Here is a 16,791-nt window from a genome sequence, read left to right as displayed (position 1 = left end):
AATATTCTTGAAGCTAGACTAAGTGACATTTTGAACGTTGTTTACACCATACGATAAGGATTCAGGTTATACGTTGTAACTAGAACCTCGTTGTCGTTTTCGTCGCGTCATGGACTGGAGTCTAAGGTTGTTTCAGGGGCTCGAATCCCCCGCTTTTCATAACGCTGTGGCTATATGACCGGCTGCCGGTCAAGGTTTTTTAAAAATAGACTAAATGAACGGCAGTGAGACTTTTATGAAGTAAAAGAACGTAAAAGGAATTCTGCGATAGGAGCCCCAAAAAGGAATCGAACCCCGGAAGCCTGCTTGATGAGGGACTCTCATAACTACTGCGCCACCGAAACCAGCCGGCAAATTACGGAATTTTAGAAATATATATCGTGTTACCCTTACCATTATTGAAAGCTAACCGTAAACAGGCTAACCACAGAGCTATTCAGGCTAACAGCAGAGCTATTCGGGCTAACCGGGGTGCATTTTAGGCTAACCGGAGTGCTTTTTAGGCTAACCAGAGTGCTATTTGGCCTAAACTACAAAAATGTTTTGACTGCCGGTCATTTAGTCTATTTAAAATCTTGACCGGCTGCCGGTCATTTAGACACTTCGTTTCATTAAACCATGTGCTTTTGGACCGGCCATATTGGTTTTGTAGTTACTCCTTAAACGAATTCACTCGCTTTTCTAACGAACATTGGTGCCGAGACCAGGATATGGAGGAACACTACAATGTAAGGTAGCATCCAGGAGAGGACACAGAACGCATTTGACCAAACTGCACCACGAAATGGAAGATATAATGGCTGGAGAGATCGATGCGGTACAAAGAGCTACAATTGCACATAGGACCCAGGGTAGTCAATCGATAAAATCGATAATCGATAACATTCCATAACAATCGATAAAATTTAGTCAATGATATAGAATATCGATAAAAACAGGAGCCATAATCGGGGACGGAGACCGTAAGTCTTGGGATCCGCGCGCACCTATGATATGGGACAAATTTTCCATTTATAGGACAAATTGCGCCATCAAGTGCGGCACACGCGCGCACATGCTGCGAGGATTTTTGCGGATGTAACATGGGGAAATATGGAGTTCCATCCCCGCTAAAAATCAGAGTTGATCACAACATTCAACTTGACAGTCTAACAATTAACTTAGCAAACATCAACATCATATTTCACTCCTCAACTTTGTACTTTGTATCACAATCATTGAAACTTTAAACATCAACTTTCAAAGTGACAGTTCAACGTTCAACTTAATCCATCAACATTCATGTTAACACGTCAACAATGATCTTGACATTTCGGCTGTCAGCAAAAGATGAAGTTTGAATCTCCAAGTCGAATGTTGAGTCACCAAAGGCGCACCAATCCCGCCAAAATTCAACTTGAGAATTCGACTTTCAAGTTGATTATTCAACATGAATTGTTACGTGTCAATATCCGTGTTTAGCAATGAACATTGTCATTGCTGATGACGCAAATATGTTCACCATGACGTAATGCTCTCTCTCTTCCTCCCTCGAGAAAGTACCCTGGTTGTGGCTGGTCACGTGTCTGCTAGATTTTTCCAGATTCCAGAAAAATGATTGGAGGGAGGGGCAGGACAGTTAAAATTTGTCTCCACTGAGCTCACCTCCTGAGCCCAGTATGGAGTGGAATTTGTAACCTCGGCCGAACTCACAGCGAAGGCATTGACACATTCGATATTGGAGTTCAATGCATCAAAGTTCGGCTTAAAGGTTAGCCCTGCATTTGGCTGAATTTTCCCATCGATAGTTGGACGGTCTTTGGAATTTGCGGTGGTGAAAATAATTGACAAAGAACTTGGAAATGACGACCACAACAATAAATGAACCGCGCGGTGAATTTAATTTAATTTTTCATCCGGCAAAATCACAACGTAGGTATTTACTCATTCGCTCAGAGTTAAATACGTTGTTTGTTCGCCCACAAAGGTAGTTTTGAATTTCATTGAATTACTCCCATCGACAGTTTGGCGGTCATTCCATTCTCTTGCGGCGAAAACAAATTACGAAGAACTTGACATCAACTGCATTAACGACTGAGTGCTGAACACCAATAACTTGATTAAGCAGCTTATATTTTTCGATCGAAAAAATCACAACGGAGACATTGATGCCTTCGTGTAGAGTTTGATATCTCCAGTGTATGGCCAAGAGACTAGCTTTGAATTTGATTGAATTTATCCAATCGACAGTTTGACGGTCATTCGGTTCTCTTGTTGTGAGAAATTTTATGAAGAACTTGACAATAGCGACATCGGTCGCGCGTTTGCAAAATCCAATGGCTTTCGTTTTAAAACTGTTTTAGCGGTAAGTCCAATTTTCGGCCAAGAAACTAGCTTCTCATTTAGCTGAATGCATCCCGTCGATAATTTGACGGTTACTTAATTCTTTTGCTGTGAAAAACTGATTAAACTGATCCGAAGCAGGTTGTTGACGGTTTTTAAAAAAGCACTGAAAAATAAGCAAAGTTCCCTCTCAATTAGCATCTCATACTCATAGAAGTTCAGATCATAGCGACGAAGCATTGGTCAGAGAGGAGCTCTGACAAACAACTTGCTTCACTTTCAAAATATATAAGGTCTGTATAGCAGCGAAAACATTCACCTCCCTAGACAGTGTTGACTAAATTTAAGTTGAGGACCCACCCTCTGTGCGGCTTTGATTGGCATACTTAGACACGTGACCAACCGCAACCAGGGTACTTTCTCGAGGGAGGAAGAGAGAGAGCATTACGTCATGGTGAACATATTTGCGTCATCAGCAATAGCAATGTTCATTGCTAAGTATGGGTTATTGACCAAGTGTGAGGTCAAGATGGCTGGATATTGGCCACGTTCTTTTTTTGCGTGTTCATGGACCGAGACGGAGTCGAGGTCCATAAACTCGCAAAAAAAGAACGAGGCCAATATCCAGCCATCTTGGCCGAACAAGGTTGGTCAATAAAGGATTTATTATATGGCTTTCGGGGAAATTTTTCTTGCGGGACACGGCGGGTAGTCCCGAGCGGGCAAGATAGCTCCATCTTGCCCGCTCGGGTAGCCAATCACAGCGCTGGATTTGATTCATCTTGCTCGCTCACGGAGCTAGCCATATAATAAACACGGATATTGACACGTAACAATTCATGTTGAATTATCAACTTGAAAGTCGAATTCTCAAGTTGAATTTTGGCGGGATTGGTGCGCCTTTGGTGACTCAACATTCGACTTGGAGATTCAAACTTCATCTTTTGCTGACAGCCCAAGTGTCAAGATCATTGTTGACGTGTTAACATGAATGTTGATGGTTAAAGTTGAACGTTGAACTGTCACTTTGAAAGTTGATGTTTAAAGTTTCAATGATTGTGATACAAAGCATAAAGTTGAGGAGTGAAATATGATGTTGATGTTCGCCAAGTTAATTGTTAGAATGTCAAGTTGAATGTTGTGATCAACTTTGATTTTTGGCGGGGATGGAACTCCATAGGGGAAATGGCGTCCGAAATTCCCGACATGTTTGATGCTTTTGGCCCACAAATCAATACGTTCATGTCTGTTGGAATTTTGCTCCAGTATTTTCGTGGTAAGCTGCTCCAGTTTGAGTGAAGTAAGTCAGTGTCGCATTTAGTTATGTCCCGCTTTATATCACTGACCAAGTTGTGTTCCCCTGCTTCTTTTACAAGAGCTCCACATAACTCCACTCTAATTTTCACGTATGTTGAAGACTAACAGCTTTTCCATAACACAGCAAAAAACTAGTTGGTTTATAGTTTGAACTAGTTTGGATATAGCAGCGTTTCAACACTTCAAAGTTTCCCTCCTCTTGCCACACGCTTGCGACGATTTCGTCGGAGTCCATCTCGACCGAAAAGTAAAAAAAAAAAAGATTTCAAGTTTGAGTTTCTCTTGAATTGAAAGCAACGCTTAATGTTTTATCAAGGCCCAATAAGTGACGATAACGTTTATGTCTGTAGATGCTGCTCAGTTTTGTTTGCGTAAAAATCCAATAAATTGTCTGTTTTGTCGATGAACAAGAGCGCCCGCCGATGCGTGTGGGTCTGCTAAATCTGCGAGCCTGCGAGCCATGCGAGCCACGGTGTGAGCCATACGAGTCATGCGAGTCATGCGAGTCATGCGAACCATTTATGCGAGTATTTTTTTTTTCTTCAACTGGTCTGGGAGGTCGTCGACTTTTCGCCAAGAAACATAGATCTCGCGCCCGGCTATCACTAAACTATCGCTATAAACCGCTTGCCCGCCATCTTGAAAGCGGAGATGACCCTGTGGACGAGTATAAACGGTACAACCTCGCTCCTAGGGTACTCTCTCTTTCCGGGCCTGGGAAATTAATTTTAAATAAAAATTTAGCTACAAAAGTGCCTACAATTGAAATATTCCCAAAAGAAAATCCTAATCTCGCTTCGGTTACCAGAACTATTGCTGGTGCGGCAAATATGAAAAATGCTCTAAACATCTGCACATCGTGCCAAGTCTTGCGTCATAGTAATGGCTACCCTGAGTGTGATGAATTTTTTTCTTTGTTTCATATTTTTGCTGTTTGGAGAAAATTTTGTGTATTCAAATCGCCCAGGATCCGCAAAAAATAAAAACGATGCGTCAAAAATTTATTAAGGTTCAGGACTAAAGTAAAGAAATTTTCTGAGAGAAACGTACGGCTCCACCGCCCCACCGCTACTCGAATGGGTAAGTGAATGGTATCCATTGGCACCTGTCATTCATTGATATCCACGTTGAAAATCATTCAAGAAAAAAGAGAACAGTACTTCAGGGCAACTCCGTGTATTGGCGTCAAGAATGGTGAGTGAATCGCGTAATTTTAACAGGTTCGCTCTTTAGTGAATCAGAGTTACCAAAACTGTGTCGGTTGCCTGACTGCTGCATGTGGTTGTCCCTTCCGTTAGAATTTAATATTGCAAGAATTTGATATTGCGATCTTATTCATCTTGTTCCGTTGCTCTTGTTCTTGTTCTCATGTGAATGTAAATGTAACAAATAAAAAATCTTAACATTTTTACTAGGGCTCGCATGACTCGCATGACTCGCATGGCTCGCATGGCTCGCATGGCTCGCCCTTTGGCTCGCATGGCTCGCTGGCTCGCAGGTTTATAAAACTCGATGCGTGTTTTGTACAGTTAGTAGTAAAACATGACAAATTGGACTTCCGCACTTTCGTGTGAAAACGTATATCGAACTCATATAATGTCTAGTTTTTAAATATGTTTAAGGTTGATAAACGTTTGAGAACATATTACAGTAAACGCTTGGCTGAAAATATGTGAATAGAGCAGAAATAATCAGCAATGTTACGATGACGCTCTCTTTAATCAACTCGAATAACGATTTCGATTTCGTTGGTTGAGTTATCAAAACTCCTGGTCTATTTTATTTTCGCAGTGTAAAATTTCACTATGTTTTAAAAGAAATACACATGATGTTAGTAGCCTTTTGGCGTTGGGGAAAATTGTTGCAGCATCTCAGCACAAAAGACAACGAAAGAAATCTTTGTCGAGATTTGTTGACGAGTGAAAACACCGACTCGGATTTGAAAGTGCACGCGCTGCACTATGCAAATGACTACTTATGTACGCGTCAGACTTCCCTTTCAAAAACTTTTGCAAAGTCGCCAAACCAACAGAAACAGTAAGAAACTATCAAAAACAGGGTTTGGTTATGATTAAGCATTGTTTGGGAAACCCACAAATTAACTCGACACCAGAGTAAAGAGTTTTACCGCATAACTTTTCTTTACAGAACAAACGCAAGATCGTACTCGTACAACTAGCGCGAGCTGGTATTATTCATTCACAGCACGAAATTGAAGTCTTGTTTTCGACCCTGAAAAACTCACCTGTTCCATTAGCTCAGAACATAAAACTACATATTAGAGCCCTGGTTCTTATTCCCTGCCTTATTCCCTGCCATCGCTGTGAAAAATCTGCAAGAGAATCTCGCAACCCTCACCATTTGATCACACAACGTGACAACATCCACGCGAGAGCCTCCGACATGTGCGCGGATCCGCGCGGATATATGACGACATGAACATGAACATGACGACATGAACATGAACATGAAAGGATAACACAAATATATACGCAACGAAATTTACATACGACGCGAGAAAAAAGGCATGCAGAATGTGAAAAAATACATTAACATACGGAACAAAAAAGGACACAAAGAAAACACGAAATAGCCGTAACAGGTCCCTTCACAGAAAGTGTCAGTTTTCCACAATATTGTTGTGTCTATTAATGAAGTAAATCCCTCTCAATATTTTTAATAGCCTGGCCAAACCATACCTGGAGGCATTAGATGATATGATCGATGAGGAGGAGGGGGAGTTAGAAGAAGGCGAAGAAGAAGAAGAAGGACAAGAGGATCAAGAAGAACAAGAGGAAGGGCAAGAAGAACAAGACAATGATGATGAAGACCTCTACAGAAAGTTAATAGAGGATGAGTTTATTGACAGTGATGTAGAATAATCAGTATTTTGTAGATTCAGTTTTTAAATTTTTATCAATATTTCTTTCACAGATGTATTAATAAGTAATAATTAAGTAAATAGAGGATGAGTCTGAAATTGTTCTGATTGTTCTACATTTACAACAGCTTATTCAAATTAGCCCAAGTTCAAAGGCTGAAGAAAATATGTCATTACTTTTTTTTTTACTAAATGAACCACAAATCACTGTGTTGTCGGTGAATAGTTTGTTGGATCTAGATTTAAGGGACAAAAGTGTGACAGAGCTTTTCATCTTTGCAATAAGAACCCAGTCACAGTCGTGCATGACTAACTGTGGCCACCTTCCTTGGTTTAAATAAGCTAATCAAAATGCATGAACTAGGTATGGTGAAAATATCAAGCATCATGTAACTTGTTGGTCAGTCGACAACTCCTCCTCTCACATTTCTTTTCATAATTTTGAATTTGCCAGGTTTGAATGGAAGCCATAAGAAAGTTGTTGAAAACATGTCAAAAAATGATGAAAAAAAGTTAGTTTGGTGGCCTGTGTTAGAAGTGCACCACTGTAAATAAAATGATAAGTATTATATTAATATGTCCAAAAGGCATTTACCTGTCAAAAAAAGGATTTCTCAAACTAATTTTAACTTTGGTTATTTTGCCTTTGTAACAATACAAATCTCAAGATTATAGTGGTTTTACAACACAGGCTAAAAACAGGCCCTAAAATATAATTTTCGAAAATGGATAAAGCAACGGTTTGCATCATCCGTGAGCATTGCAGGTAATTCAAGCCAATTAATTCAAGGTCACAAGTCAGATTGTTTTGGTTCGCCCGTGTGTAGAAAGATCTACATGTATAAGATTCCGGTTGATAGTGATAATGGTAATTATACCTGCTCATGAAAACACCAGTTGTGTAAAGTCCAGTCTAGTCATAAATAAAAAAAAAGATTTGTAATCTTCTTTGTCGTAACTGAATTATGTTATTGAACTAGTATGAACATTGGTCGAGTTCTTCACCTTGCAATGTTATGGCGAGATCCATAGACTTGTAAAAAAAAAGAAATACCCATATCAGTATCCGACGTAAGTTTCATTCCTTGTTCAATGCTAAATTCCTGAGTGGTGTGCCTACAAACGAGGACTAACAACAGAGCTATAAATCAATGAACATAATAAATCCCTCTAAGATTCTCCAACCGAAACAAGTGATAGGTTGTTAAGGTATCACTGAATTCCTAATTTTCAACTTTCTGCTTTCATTTCATCGTTTCTCCCGGTTAATAACAAGCACCCGTTGTAGCTAGTTACAGCCGATCCCAGGAATGCAAATCTCATTAGCAGTCAGTGCTCTGTCTGATAACCATAACGAGTACTTTTAAGGGTATCAAGTCTTATATCGGAGATTCGGTGATATTTCTTTCTAAGAACAAAAACTGAAATAGTTTTCAACATAACCTGCCTCAGCACGTTTGCGAAAATCTATTGGTTCCTTTCAGAGGTTTCTTTAAGAGCACTCGGCTAACCTCCAGGTACGATTTCCGTACAGCTCCATACATTAATTATGTATGCAACTGTGTCAAACTATCACATTATACTCAAACAGCAATCGTGAAAAGAACGAGTCAGTCAAAAAATTGCATGCACAATTAATGTAAGGGGTGGTGCGAAAATCTTGCCAACCTCTCTGTCAAAATAAGAGAGCCCCTCTACCAGTTTTGTCCGCATAGTATAACTTGCACTGACAGAATCGCTATGATAACGATGACAACCACAAAGCGGTTTGTGGTGTATTGAATAGGCCACAAAGCGCTTTATGGTGTTTTGAATAGGCCACAAAGCGCTTTGCCGTGTGAAAAATTGGAAAAACCAAATTATTTCAGAAAATAGCTGTGAGATATTTGCGAGTCAACGAGCCATCCAGTTTTCAATGTTAAATCCCAAAATAAAACACCACAGAGCGCTCTGTGGTGTTTTGAATAGGCCACAAAGCGCTCTGTGGTGTTTTCAATAGGCCACAAAGTGCTCTGTGGTTTTTCGACTACTACTGCTGTTTTGTAAAGCAAAGCGAACTAGGAACAGTTAGAAAGCACTCCGGCCATAAAATCTACTCGACAAGAAACTTTCTGTAATAAATGTTCGATGCTACAGGAGACGGCTTACCCAAAAAGGTTCAGTCAGTCAGCCTCAACAAACCTATACTGAGAAGAGGGCTTTCGCGAACCGGATTTCGTGTGAGTGACAAGACTGGGAATAGAGAAATATTGCGCAGATTGAGTGGTAGTTTTACAGCACCGAAACTAAAATTGGTTACACTGCTTCTCAGAAATTTTGTTTTGCCTCTGTAATATCATTGAACGACCTGAACGATTTGAGAATAATCAAAGCGCGGAGTTTAATATTGGCTGGCCGGGAACACGCAGTTCGCAAACCGGAGAGCAACCACTGTTTAAATCTTCGATCGAACTTTCATGTTGAATTTGAAACTGAAAATACACTAAGCGGTCAATTTCCGATAGAAGTCTTGTGATGTAAATGCAATTCTTGCAAATAGTCGCTGCATATTTACGTTCAGAGTTACTCTGGTTCTGAGTAAAGACATACAAAGTCAAATACTGCTTCCGTACGCTACCCCTCCAAAAATCAATTTTGCTCGAAGACCGAACTGCAACGGAGTTTAGTTACCAGTCTTATGCTGCGTGTTATTAGATAGAACGCATGATATGATTGCCTCCGTATATCACATTACGTCAGAGGACATGTCTGCCCATAGGACATAACTGCAATCGTACAGCGGGTGAGCGGGACGAGCCGAGAGCGGTCTGGTGACGAGGGAGTCCACGGGGGAGCCTGTGGACATTCTGTGGACGTTTCACTGATGCCGCCGTTCCGTGATACCAGCTCCTGGTATCAAGATCTGATTGGTTGAATCGATGACTGTTGACAGCTTTGAGAAGCTTTGAGATAAATATTTGACAGATCTTGACAACTGCATGTAAATTTGCATAATTCTTGCCGCGACCGACAAAGATGGCTTCTGCGTGCAATGTACAGTTCACAGACGTGGAATTCGAGGTAACTTTGAGCAATTCTTTGCAACATTTTCATCACATCTCTGGTTTGAAACATGAGCAGAAGCTATCCCTGGAAACTGTGGCACAGAAGCGCGATGTTTTCCGTATTCTACCTACTGGTTTCGGGAAGAGTCTTATTTTTCAATTGCTGCCGCGTCTACTGAAAGACTTGTGGAAACTACAAAGTGCTTGTGTCTTAGTTGTGACGCCTTTAGTTTCTATAATGAAAGACCAGGTTGAAGAGTTGACACGTCTAGGTCTGAGAGCGTTTGCCATCGGCTTAGGAGACGAAAAAGGAGAGAAAGAACTGGTCGCCGGTGGATTTGAACCAAAGTTTCGCACTTATTGTGTAGGCACTCGTCGAAATGAGGAACGGCTCTTACTGCAACGTCAGACAGATCGATCAAGGGCGCTCCATGTGAAGCGCTACGCTCCTGAAAGCTAGGCTTCTTGATCTCTTCCAACAAACGAATCAGTAGTTCAGTTTCTCTGGTTTGTTCCGTCCATGACACAACCTTCGCATCAAAATCGTCGCCAAATTTCTCCTGCATGCGAATAGTTGACTTTTGAGACATGGTAATAGCCAAGTGATGACACCTTTGCAATGTCGCCGCTTTTACGCCGCCATGCAACAACAGACCATTTCTGTAGTGAAAGGCGCTTAGCTTCTGGTTGTACTGTTTAAGGCAAATACAGGCAGCAGCACAAAGAGCATTCCTCGTTTCAGGTTTCTCATCAAAGGCGTTTGGTCAGCGGAGAATACTTTTTCCGACTGATTTCGGTTTACCAGACTTACAAACCGCGGCCAGGAAGCAAATTAAATGCGGTAGAATGCTATAAAAAGCCAATATATCAGCGCGGGAAAAACCATCAATTTTGACAGGTTTAATTACCTACTTGACTGATTTGTAACAGGCTAATCACCAAGGGGCGGAACGGCGTATCAAAAACAATGTCTACAGGCTCTCCCGCGTCCCACTCGCTTCGCTCACGGAATCACGCTTTCGCTCGCCGAATTTTTTTTCCGCCCTTGCTGGGAGCCTGTTTGCAGGCTACTTCATAGCTACCTAGCACCTGACATTACATGACATCAAAAAACCGCGTGGAAACATAGTATATAACAGTTACGATGCTAGAACGCATGCCTCTTACATGTTGGGTTCTACCATAAGGAAAACTACTCAACATTTGATAAGTTAATTAATCAACATGACACGAGCGTGGGACAAAGAAAAATTCTGAGTCCCCGACAGGAATCGAACCCATGACCTCCCGAACACCTGGCGGGCGCTCTATCCACTGAGCTACGAGAACTCATGGAGAGCAAGGTCATTTAACTGAGTTCATATAACTTATCACTACTCACGATGAATTCGATAGCGTTGATCCTAGCAGTATGCAGGACACCTATCATATATGAACTCAGTTAAATGACCTTGCTCTCCATGAGTTCTCGTAGCTCAGTGGATAGAGCGCCCGCCCGGTATTCGGGAGGTCATGGGTTCGATTCCTGTCGGGGACTCAGAATTTTTCTTTGTCCCACGCTCGTGTCATGTTGATTAATTCACCTTCACATACTCAACATTTGTGTGTTATCCTGTATGCAATGTATCCTCCACCTAATGTATAGAAGACACGAACGCTAATCTGCGCATGCGTTTAGAGCAAATTGGTTTTGTTCCTAAGAGAATAGTACCACAGGGAGAGCAAGGGGTTACTTGAAACAAATATATAGCTTTCCAATGTTTACTCCTGACGTAGATATAAGACGTTTTACGTAGGGTACACGTGTACCTTTCCCAGCTCACCCCCACCATTTCCTTGTCTGTGGACTAATTAATTAACTGCGACAGCGCTTTCCCGAGAGGGTTTATGGCTCGAATTGTCGCTCTAAGGTGGTTTTGAAAACAGCCTCTCTGCAAAAGGCCGCCATTATGTAAACAAACTTACCTCAATCCGCTGGTTCCATATTTGGGCAAAACAATTCTGTGGTTCTGATTGGTCGGCTAAAAAACCCCAGCATTGTTCCGAACATACAAAGAGAAGTTAGACGCTTCTAGGTGATATGCTTCTGCCCATACTTGATGGGCATTTTATGACATTCTTTTCAGTCCGATATTTTAAAGGTACAAAGTATGAAAACTGTTCAAATGTTCTTTGAAGACTGCGTGGCACCAAGTTAAATTGCAATTTAATTAAATCAGATTTTCAACGTGTCAGAGAGGTTTTTTTTCTCTTTCTTTCTATTTTCGGTGAAGTAGTGTTGCGTTGTGTTGTGTAAAAAGGGTAAACTTACGACTCGTATGAAATGCGAAAAGTTTTCTTAACTTGAGTATTTTTGAGCAAAAATTCCTCATGGGGGTTGGAAGGGCTATGTAATCGGTAAGTGGGGGAGTTATGCATGTGCGCGTGTCACACCAATCACAGTGTGGGTTGTATCAAAGAACCAATCAAAATGCCTGTTAGAAAATAAGATGGTATCTACATTAATCTGGAGACATGTCAGATTACTGTAGTTTTTTCAGTCAAACATTTTACTTACCATTTAGTTATCTTACCATTACCGATGTAACATCGTATGTACATCATCAATTCCCAGTTTCTTTCTTGCTGTACATTGCAACCAAAGACACTTGTCAAATTAACCAAATCATTACTGTAAACAGTTCCATGAATGCTCCTATCTCCGAGACTTTTAGTTCACAAAAAAATAACTCTTGCACGCCTTGCGTGCCTATGTTTCTATACACTTGCCAAATTCAATTCATTATCATTTATTTTAATTACATAACCATCGTTTTGTTAACAGAGAAACAAAACCGTAAAGAAAATTAATGAGATCTGCGGACATAAAACTAGGAAAAAAGTGTGGGCGGGCGGGCAAGTGAGTGAAATGTGCTTGCGGACCTTGACACATAGCAAAATATCAATTCCATAATTAGGTTGATAATCGAAAACAAATATCAACTGAACTTGCATTAGAAAGCGAATAATTTTTACATCTTTACATTTTACAAGAAACGGCCAAAACAGTTCTGTTTGTTGGTGTGTTGGATTGGATGTCGACCTCTATCGAAAGCGTACTGTGAGAATTCTAGGTGTATCGGGGACACTTTCAGGAACAAGTCTCCTTTCTTGTGACAGAGGTATGGACGACCAGTCAAATGTCGAGTACTGCATAACAGATCGCTGAAGAGCTCGTCTTTTTATGGCTTCCTCAACAATGCCCTCATGGTTACTGCAACAATATTATACAAAGCTCATTAATACACCAAATGCACACTTAACAAAACTAGTAATCCTAAAGCGAGAAATTTGAAAAGATAAAAAGTACATCTTCATGCAGCCAAGTTGTTGGTCTTCTTTTGGGAAAAAAAGGCGATGACGTGCCGGGTTTTAAAACATATCTAAACGGAACAACTAATTCAGATGAAATTCTGCTTCCTGCCTTGATTTTTCAGTTAATCATAGAACGTCTTTCGCAAATAATTTTCGGCGACTCATATATTCCTGTGGTTTTGTCTTGCAGTGGTCTACGCTTGATCGATTTGGCTTTTGTTACTCTAAAAATGAAAGTGATTGACGCATCTGTTCCCAAAGAATGATCTCAAAACTGCTATCTTGGCAATACTAAGTGACACCATTTGTTAACTTTCGTTACTTGTCTGCTTGACGAGAACAGCTTGAGGAACAATCTGGAGCTAAAAAAGTTAGAGTACTAACCTTACAATACTCTCACACCTTTCACTATCCTGTATGTCAACATCATCTGTGTGAAGAAGCAACAACTAATAACTACTAGATGCCTTATTGCTGCGGAGCGAGCGTAGCGAGCGAGCAGCAACATAATCAGGATTTAAGAGGAATATGTGGAAGGGAGCACGAATTCTCGAATTCATCGCTTTTTACCAGAATGCATTGCATTTAACCAGGGTGCACTGCGCCACTTTTTACCAAAGTGCATTGCGCCACGCTCAACACGACGATGTCACTCCATCTTTTCGCGTAGATTCCAGTGAGAAAGGTTTAATAGTGGTTATGTTTTGCTCTGATTTACCTGTATTTTAAGACAATGTGAAGGAGATCGTGCTTGACTTTCACAAATCTTCCTTTTGTTCTTAATGTAGCATGTGAAAGTTTGTAAATCTGGACGATTAATTGTGACATCTTAATTTTAAACTTAGTATGTCATTTCTTAGCAGTCTCGCCTCCTTGGTCGAATTCTTAAGTGAAGAGAAATCGTCGTTACTAAAGCTTGTAGAATGATTAAAACAAACGAAAACCGTAGAACACGCTAATTTCATAGATGCTGCGATCTATTCCTTTTCATCCAAACATGAATTTAAGTTAAAGCTTTAGCATTTTCACACATCGCGATGCACGCGTTCTCGACACAGTCTGTCAACATTCTAGAGATATTTAATGCGTACCAGTACATAATCTTTAAGTTAGATTTCTGCCCCAACAATTTCCGCATCTTTCGGTTTTCGCGATCTGGTAAAGGGGAGGTTGATGTGTACCGTTTTCTGTCCAAAAAAAGTTCAGATCACTATGTGCTTTTTTTTTTCCCGGCCCTTGTCACAGCTCACCATCGATGCGTCATCATGCATGAAGTTGATGCATACAGGGACAGATTTTAAGTTACACACCACGATTTGACACTACTTTAAGAATTGATGCATTCAAGGGCAGATTTTAAGTTAGACACCACGATTTGACAATACTTCAGTTAAGAAACAAAGGTTATAGTAAATCTTGGAACACGCAGATAGATGAATTACTACGTTAAATATGTCACTATCAACAGAATGTGCCGCAGCAGTACTATCTTTTAGATACCCTAGTAGTAGAATTAATCTCATACCTTCTGATGTGCAGTTACAGTTTTAATGCGTGAAGTTCACCTTTCCAATGTAGAGAGGGGGTTCAGCTTGTTGTATCAAATTGTCCAACTTATTGAAAAAACTTCCCACAGAAATACCTGGATTCAGATTTCAAATTAAAAAAACCCAGGGTTTTTGATGTAGAAATCTCCCTATTCTGACCACGCAGTTGCCTACTCAATCGTGCCGGTACTGTCTGAGTACAGGCATACAGAGTTTCAGGATAAAAAGTACGCCTACCACTGTCAAAACCAAAACTCTCAAATGTCCCTGAAGGCGGAGGAGTATACACTTTCTTTGGAGGACCATCCACATGGCGACCAAATGCTACAGTCTCCTTCACCATCTCTCTTTGTGATTCGTATTTTTTTCGGGCTTTGTCTCTTTCTGCGTTAGTGATTTCTAAGAGTAAAATTGATATATTAGCTAGTTCTTTGATCTATGACAAGCAGCCAGTAAGTAAATCTGGCAAGCCTTTTCACACCAGTATGTGAAAGCTCATAGTTTTCACTCCATTTTTAGTGCAGAGTGCACTATGGGGATGGTTTAGGGGGGCTGCTGTTCGCGAAGGTACTAACGTCATAAGGTGTTAAGTTTAATGTTTGTTTAATTAATTAATTTCAATTAATCAATTAGCCTTGCAGGAATGGGGACTAGGTGGGGTATGGCAAACCGTTTGTAGCAAAATGTAATCCTTGCAATACATGTTTAATCCTTTAAATAATGGTTTCATTTAAAGATGTAAAAAGGCATTCACTCCAATCGTAAATATAATTTTTGGTTCAATTCAATCTCTTAATTTTCATAATTCAATCCAATACCTGGAATATTGATTCAATCCAACACCTGGAATATTGATTCAATCCAATACCTCGATTATTGATTAAATTCAATACCTCGAATATTGATTCAAACCAATACCTGGAATATTGATTCAATCCAATACCTTGATTATTGATTTAATCCAATACCTGGAATATTGATTCAATCCAATACCTCGAATATTGATTCAATCCAATACCTCGAATATTGATTAAGTCCAAACCTTAAAATTTTATATTCAATCCTGTTTCCGGTTTTGTTCAATCTTCCTGGGCCAAGCGCGGCCAACAGGAACGAGAGTAACTGAGCACTAGAGAGCACTGGAAACATGGCGGGCGAAGAAGAACTAGATCTGTTGAGTTGAGTTTCCTAAGTTTCTTGCTGACATCTTGGATAAAACGGAAATACTTTTTTGAGAATTTTGACTCAGAAGTTGCAGAAGCGCACGCCGAAGTTCTTGATCAAGCCATTAGTCTGCTTAGGTCAATGAGGCAATGCTACAACCTAGACACAAGGGACACGGAAAAAATCAGAGGTGTAGCAGCTCTCGTAAGCTTGTACTTCTCTTCATTGTTAGCAGCTGTTATTCTTTTAGGGCTAGGGGCATTGTTTCTGTTATTTGTTATGTTCTGCTATTTGTTTTGTTATTTAACCTAGACACAAGAGACTCGGAAAATTTAGATTCCACTGTTACCGCTTTTGTGGATGTAAATTAGCCAATTTTTATGTAACTAACATATTTGTTTAAAAGAGCTTGGGTTATCCTTGGTGGAAAAACTAAGTGTAAGGTGAAAAGATGCACTGGATTATCAGTGTCAAGGATGTCAGCAATTCCGTACTATAAAAAGTGTAAAGGTACAAGTGGGAAAACATCCCTCCACAATCTTTCAATTAGTTGGTTGTGTGTTGATGGCCCTGCAGTGGAGCTGCCCCTATCCTCTGCTCTAACCTGCACCATTGTATTGTACACACAAACGTTTTCAACACCATGATCTACTCGCACTCTCGAAGGCCAAATTTTCCGTCTCTCTTAACGGCATCCAGAAACAATTCAAGAACTGTTTCCGCTTTATTGTTGGCACTGCATTTCAAACATAGGCACGCAAGGCGTGCAAAAGTTATTTTTTGTGAAGTCTCGGAGATAGGAGCATTTATGGAGCTGTTTACAGTAATGATTGGGTTAATTTGACAAGTTTTTTCGGTTGCGATGTACAGCAAGAAAGAAACTGAGAATTTATGCTGTACATACAATGTTACATGGCCAATGGTAAGATAACTAAACAGTAAGCCATAAAATGTTTGACTGAACAACCTACAGCAATCTGACATGTCTCCAGATTAATGTAGATACCATCTTATTTTCTAACAGGCAATTTGATTCGTTCTTTGATACAACCCACACTGTGATTTGTGTGACACGCGCACACCCATAACTCACTCACCGATTACATAGCCCTCCCAACCCCCAAGAGGAATTTTTGCTCAAAAATACTCAAGCTAAGAGAAC

The 16,791-nt window shown here is 40.3% G+C and overlaps 1 protein-coding gene across 2 annotated transcripts in view; it reads right to left on the bottom strand.

Moving 5' to 3' along the window:
- Positions 1–10,019: 10,019 nt before the first annotated feature.
- The window catches only part of LOC145479557 (leucine-rich repeat-containing protein 72-like), a 59,223-nt gene continuing 52,451 nt past the window's right edge, over positions 10,020–16,791 (bottom strand). For both annotated transcript variants that reach the window (XM_081457957.1, XM_081457965.1), the window contains exons 6-8: positions 14,703–14,864; positions 13,303–13,348; positions 10,020–12,817 (exon numbers count right to left, since the gene is read on the bottom strand). In XM_081457957.1, the coding sequence (XP_081314083.1) occupies positions 12,649–12,817; positions 13,303–13,348; positions 14,703–14,864 (377 nt within the window). In that variant the 3' untranslated portion in view covers positions 10,020–12,648. The remainder of the gene's footprint in view (positions 12,818–13,302; positions 13,349–14,702; positions 14,865–16,791) is intronic.

Source organism: Orbicella franksi, chromosome 1, assembly GCF_964199315.1.
Source record: "Orbicella franksi chromosome 1, jaOrbFran1.1, whole genome shotgun sequence".
NCBI lineage: Eukaryota > Metazoa > Cnidaria > Anthozoa > Scleractinia > Merulinidae > Orbicella > Orbicella franksi.
Note: the sequence above shows the minus strand (reverse complement) of the source record. Positions and strands in the feature narration are given on the sequence as shown.